Source organism: Setaria italica, chromosome III, assembly GCF_000263155.2.
Source record: "Setaria italica strain Yugu1 chromosome III, Setaria_italica_v2.0, whole genome shotgun sequence".
Lineage (NCBI taxonomy): Eukaryota > Viridiplantae > Streptophyta > Magnoliopsida > Poales > Poaceae > Setaria > Setaria italica.
Genome location: NC_028452.1, coordinates 7,022,836 through 7,029,125, shown reverse-complemented (window position 1 = coordinate 7,029,125; position 6,290 = coordinate 7,022,836). Strand labels below are relative to the sequence as shown.

General features: G+C 51.4%; 1 protein-coding gene across 1 annotated transcript; it reads left to right on the top strand.

The window, feature by feature from the left end:
- The first annotated feature begins 61 nt into the window (after positions 1 to 61).
- LOC101771585 lies at positions 62 to 1,839 on the top strand. The gene is made up of 2 exons (XM_004960800.2): positions 62 to 1,178; positions 1,252 to 1,839. Exons 1-2 carry the CDS (start codon positions 732 to 734, stop codon positions 1,300 to 1,302), a joined length of 498 nt encoding a protein of 165 aa, XP_004960857.1. The 5' UTR covers positions 62 to 731; the 3' UTR covers positions 1,303 to 1,839.
- The last annotated feature ends 4,451 nt before the right edge of the window (positions 1,840 to 6,290 follow it).

Below are 6,290 nucleotides of genomic sequence, written 5' to 3'. Positions count from 1 at the left end.
TAAAAAAAAATACGCCGTCTAGCGATTTTTTTTCAGGACTCTCTCGAACACCACACACATCCCGCACCCAACTACAAATGCGGAGGTCTCAGGCGAAGGGTCACCCTCCCAAGAATCCGCCATCGTCCGACGCCACCACCAACCAAGATCCACGAAGAGCGTAGCCTCACCTTCAAGAGGTGGGTTCGATGTCGATGCTTCCGTTGCCTCGCCCGCGACCATCAAGTTCGCCCCTGCAAGGACTTCTTCCGTTGCCACCGTCCTGGGCATAATAAGCGACAATGCTGCTTCCGCTTTCCTACCGTTGCGCCGAGTTATCGTCAACCTCCAATTCAAGCTTGCCACTCTCAGCATACTCGCACCTGGGCGGATGTTGTGGCGATGTCTCCACCAAGTGGGCCATGTGGTCTGTTGCCGGCTTTGACTACGAACAACATGAATAGCGCCGCATGTGCTGCTTGTGGGTGCCTTTGTCATGTCACAAAAGGTCGCACACCTCTTGAGCCACTACGAACAACACGAGGAGACGATGTGCCCACTCAGAGCTGAAGCATCCACCATCAAGCTGTGGCTAGCATAAGTGGCCAACCATTTAGAACGTGTGGAGCCGCATTGTAAGGACCCTTTGGTTGGTCTCTTTGGTCCTTGTTCCCCAGTTAGGTGTTCTCCAGATCTAGCTTTCTTTGCTTCACTATCAGTTGCATGCACGACTACTCAGGACTCTTTGCCACATGATGAGATTGCATACCTTCAGTGAAAAGCTTTCTAAGGCCAACTTGATGGATGTGATGCCCACAACCACAAAGGAGGAGGAGGTGAGGGCCCTTAATTCCATTTCTGAAATTGTAGCCATTGAAGATCTCACCAACAAATTGGATGCAATGCCCTCACGGCCCTCTAAAGCAAAGGAGTACAAGGAGCTCTCCATGGAGCACACACTGCTCCAAGTTGTCGCCTCTTCTGAAGATAGTGGTGATGTAGATACTGCTTTACAGTCGATCACCAAGGATTGTGTGCTTCCCATCATCAAGAAGGCAGTTGTGGCGGCAACGCCTTTGGCCATGATCACTACAAGTTGCAAGGACATGATGATGGAGCAAATGACCCAGCAAGTGGACACCTCTTTTGAGGATGTTGTCGTGGTTGAAGACGCTTCCGATGATGAGAAATTATCTCAGGTATGGGTATTACAATCGAGAACCCCATATTTCTCATCACCATTGAAGATGACCCTACTCATTCTACGGCTAGGTCAAGGTAGAAGAAGCTCGACTGACAGAGGATCCACCATTAAAGGTCTGACACCACATCTATAAATGGTGAGTATCTTGGATATCCTCCTATACACTCCCCTTCCACCACCGTCCATGGCAACAAGATGCCAGCGCAAGTCTTACGATAGATCCTAGATCCTCGCTTCGTCGAAGTGCCCATCTTGCCCAACGTAATGTGTTAGAAGATTTGGACATTCTTGGGAATGATAGGAATCTCAATGAGGATGCAATTCAAAAGTATGCAGATCGTCTTAAGGATTTGTTGCCACCGGACCACCTCAAGCCACTAAAGGGTTTGAAAAGTCATGCCTTCTTGAACCTAATGGTAGAGGTTTCTTGTTTTCTACTTTTCTATGAGGATGATGTTGTGCTATTGCAGCTCATGTTGTGAGTGAAGTTGTTTGTTAGCGGAGTTGTCATTCTTAGTCTAGTTAGTTATTGTAGGGTTGCATCTATGTTTTTTCCTTTTCCATTGTCGAACCCTTTTCGGGGATTGTTATTTGCTCTGGCTTTCTTCTTTATCAATATAATCAGCAGTTCTTCTGCTTGGTTAGTTTAAAAAAAATATGGGAATGCATCTCCTTCAGTACTGCATTCATCTTAATAAAAAATCTGTATTAGATGAACTACAACGTCAACTTCATTAAATTAAATTATGTTCTGAAACGTCGTTCTAGAAAAAAAAAGAAACAACGTATGGTTGTTTGAATACTATGCATGTGCCACTGCACATGACAAGATACCCATGCAATTTCTTGGTCTCCTATTTGCAGATCTTGTCGTGCTTGTCAAGAACTCATCTCAATCGACAAATAAGCATAACCAACGACAAGGTCACCAAGATTTTGATTTCTAGTTTTCACAATGACTAGGAAATTACAGTCACATCGACTGAACTAATTTTATTCTACAAATTGACACGCCCAAGTACTACGTAGGTAGGTAGTTCCAATTTGCAATCCAACATTTTTTTTCTTCTTCTTTTGCGAGAAAAAAAATCAACGGTCTAGAGGAAGTGTTAACCGAAAATATACATAGCCAAAGTGTTAGCCGAAAATGTATGTTATGCCTCAAGCATGATGTAGAACTGATAGTTTGTGCCGTGTTTATTTAGCTACTAGTCAAGATATTCGTGTCTTTTTAGCTTCGTCCGCATCGTTAAATTAGCTGACCGCCTAAACAAGCGCTATTAACCGCGTTTGTGGCAAATACAAAGAATGGATAAAGATAAACTATCTAGGGCCTCCCCAACAAAAGATTAATTAAGCTGGGTTATTTTGACTCTTGACCAAAGGCAGTCCAGTAAGTCAAAGGCTAGTATGAACCAGAGTTTTTATCCTGGCGTGGAACGAAATATTTCCGTTTAAAACCCCAAATCTCACGCGCTTTTTAGAATTCTGATGAAGAGGATTAGGACGATCGAAGAGAAAATTAGTTGGACTGAAGGGGGACGAAGGCGACGAAGTAAACCCCAGCCCCCGCGTCGCTCCCCCACGGGCGACATGGGCGGCGCCCTAGGTTCCACCGGCAACCCTCCACCGCCTCTCGTGTCCTCCTCGCCGCCACCAAAGGGGGTCGCCAGAAGCCCGGCCGTCTCCTGAGGACGGCGGCGGCGGGGCAGTCCGGCGGCGCTCGTGGACAGCGCCGGGGTGGGACGGCGCTGAGGGCTGAGTGGCACGTTGGAGCGGCGGCAGCTCGGATCCAGCCCTACCATGGGCGGATCCAGCCTCCCCACCCCCGGATCCGCTGCCCCGGCCCACCCCGGCGCAACGCAGAGGAGGTGCTCGAGGAAGCACTAGCGCTCAGGGAGGCAGCACAGGATGTAGGCGTACGCCGTGGCGGCGATGTCGAATCCTGGCCCGTGGAGATGAGGACGCGGTGCATGGCCACCTAGAGCAGGCCGATGGGTAGTGACGCGGCGAGGAGCAGCAGCATCGTGCGGCGGAGCGCGGTGCAGAGGAGGTCCGTGCGCCCGACCCCGAACGCCTGGCCGCAGACAGGGTCCATCCCGCCAGCGAGGCCGAAGAGGATGGAGTAGCTGGTGATGTTGGCGAAGCCGAGCGCGAGGGAGCCGCCGGCGAGGGGCTGCTGGCAGAGGCGACCGAGGAACACCATGGAAACTAGGGAGTGCATGTAGAAAAGGATCCCCGGGCTCGCCGGGCAGTGACTTCCTATGGCGACAGAGCTCCAGGCCGAGCGGGAGCGCTGGGTGTTCGACGCCCAGGGGTGCGCCAAGGCGGAGCGGGTCACCGGGATGCGGCAGCCGCCAGGGCCAAGGTCAAGGCATTGCGGGAGGAAGTGGGCCGCGCGAGGGAGATGGAGGAGAAGCTCGCCGCGAAGGAGGTTGAGCCGCGCGGCTTGCGGAGGCCAGCCCCGAGCGCGGACGCGTGGTGGCGCCATGTGGGGAAGGAGTGGACTGGCTAGCGGTGGCGGACGGAGGGCGGCCGGTCTGGCGTGATGGCGGCCAAGTAGGGCAAGCGACAGGCCGGGTTACGGCAGCTTTTGAGCCTTCGACGGCGGCGGCGTGGTGCCGCGACCGGGGTGTTCTGTGCAAGGTGTGCCAGCGACATCATGGAGGCACGGCAACTGGCGCAGGCTGGCGGCACCGAGGTGGGGCTGCAGGCGTTGTCGGGCCACCTCTCCTCGGCTGAGGAGTTGCGAAGGCAACGACGGGAGAGGAAGGCGGCTGAGCTCTGGTGGGGGCTCGCGCGGCATGGAGGAGGCTGCAAGGTGTGGGGGTCCAGTGTGCTACGTGGAGACGCGGCGGCGAGCAAGCAGAGGTGGAGGTATGGCGGCGTGGTGCGTGGATGTGCAATGGCGACGCTGCCCTAGATGGGCTGCCGCGATTGTGGTTTGGGAATGCCAAGCCGTGAGTGTGGAGTGAAGGGTTGGGATGCTCCGACCAGCAAACGTCGGTGTGAAGATGATGGCAGCGCCTTAGGGTGTCATTCTTCCCATTGGGGGTGTCATGTCTGAGCTACAACCCTACTGCACGGGGTCCTCTGGGTGAAAACCCTATCCAGTCCCTGGACGAGCGACGGCGGCACCACTAGTGTCGTGCCCTTCTTGGAGGCATCGTCTCTAGAGACCCATCTCGGTTTGTGACATTGCTGGTCCATTGGTCATGGGCGGCTGCAACTGGTGGTGGCATTTCTGCCGCGTGGAAAGCTGGACGGGTGTTGCTAAGGCCATGTGGAGGTGATAGCAGGTATTGCGACTGTTAGGGGTTGTCGCATGGTTGTCAATTTGGCTGCTTGCAGTGGACCGCGGTGGCTAGCGTTGCTTCACAATGGTCAGAGCAATGTGGGACTGCGTCGAAGGACGGCGCTTGCAGCAACGGCATCATGGGACAACTAGACTTGCAGTGGACCGCGGCGAGTTGATCAGCTTGGCTGGGCTACTTGGTGCAGTACATCGTCGAAAGGTGGCGCAAGCGACTTCTCTGGTTTGCTGACTTGACGACGGAGGCTTTTGGCAGGTGAAGCAACGAGGCGAAGTCGACATGTGGCGGCAGCTTGGTTGATCGATGGAGGTCTGGTGGAGTGGGGCAGCATTGCTCACCACTTTGACGGTGATAAAAGAAACGGATCCGTGATGTGGAGTACCGTGGCGGGCGAGGCAAGGCCCCCGCGCGTGGTGTTTCTTCGAGGCGACGAGAGCGAGGTGGATTCCAACGGCGGATGTGGCGAGACCCCCGTGCGTTGTGTTATCGTGGTGGCGACTGGGAGGCAGTCTGCGAGAGGTCCGGATTTGATGGTATCACTCCGTCAAGTGGAGTGTGGTGTTACGGCGGCACTACGGTGGAGGGTCTCGCATGGCGGTGGTCTTCTTGGTGCGGTGCAGTCTGCTTCTATCGGTTCCTTATCGACACAGAGCCACGCCTGAAGGTTTCGGCAAATAGATGAGCGTGTATGTTGGGGGATTCTACCGTGGTGAGTGGAGTGAGGAGGCCGCGTTGACGTCCTAATCCAACCGGTCGAATTGAGTTGAGTGGTGACTCGCGTTGATGTCCCAATCCAACCGGGCGAGCCCTTTTGTTTTCCTTTTCTTTTCCTTTTCCTTCCTATAACCTCCCAGACTTGTAGTTTTGTGTTTTCTGCCATATCAATCAAACAAGCTGCGTCTAAAAATAGGGGGACTGGATGATCGAAGAGGAAATAACCATACGATCTACCTCAATTCACAAGAGGAATTATAAAATGATTTTTAACCCATTTCTAACGCTAGTTTGATAATAGTTGCAGTCTCATTAAATGAGGATTAAATGATGTGCTACGTAGGCTGGCTAAACCGATGACGTGGCAATAAATTTATAAAAAGGAAAGTAGTAGGCTTATCTAAGGGGGCGTTTGGTTCCTTTGCTTATTTTTAAGCAGGTGTCACATCAATGTTTAGATACTAATTAGGAGTATTAAACGTAGGCTATTTACAAAACCCATTACATAAGTGGAGGCTAAACAGCGAGACGAACCTATTAAGCCTAATTAATCCATCATTAGCAAATGTTTACTGTAGCAACACATTGTCAAATCATGGACTAATTAGGCTTAATAGATTCGTCTCGCCGTTTAGCCTCCACTTATGTAATGGATTTTGTAAATAGTCTACGTTTAATACTCCTAATTAGTATCTAAACATTGATGTGACACTTGCTTAAAAATAAGCAAATGGAACCAAACCAGGCCTAAGATAAAACTTGGTATATGCTGCATGCTGATATGTGTCTTGAGAAACGGAATAGAAATGACCGAATCATTTCATAATGAAATTCAAAAATTAAACGTTGCGAGTAGCACATAGGAAACCCGGAAAATGAAACGCATTAAAGATCTAGTTTTATTTAAAATGCATCGAAGGTCCATCAACTTGCGAGAGGGTATCACTTAGGTCCATCAACTTTAAAAGTGCATTTTTGGATCCATAAATTTTTTATCCGTTCACCATATGACCATACCCCTCCATATAGGCAGCTGCTGATGATATGGCATGCTGGCAGGGCATCTCCTCGCTCATCCC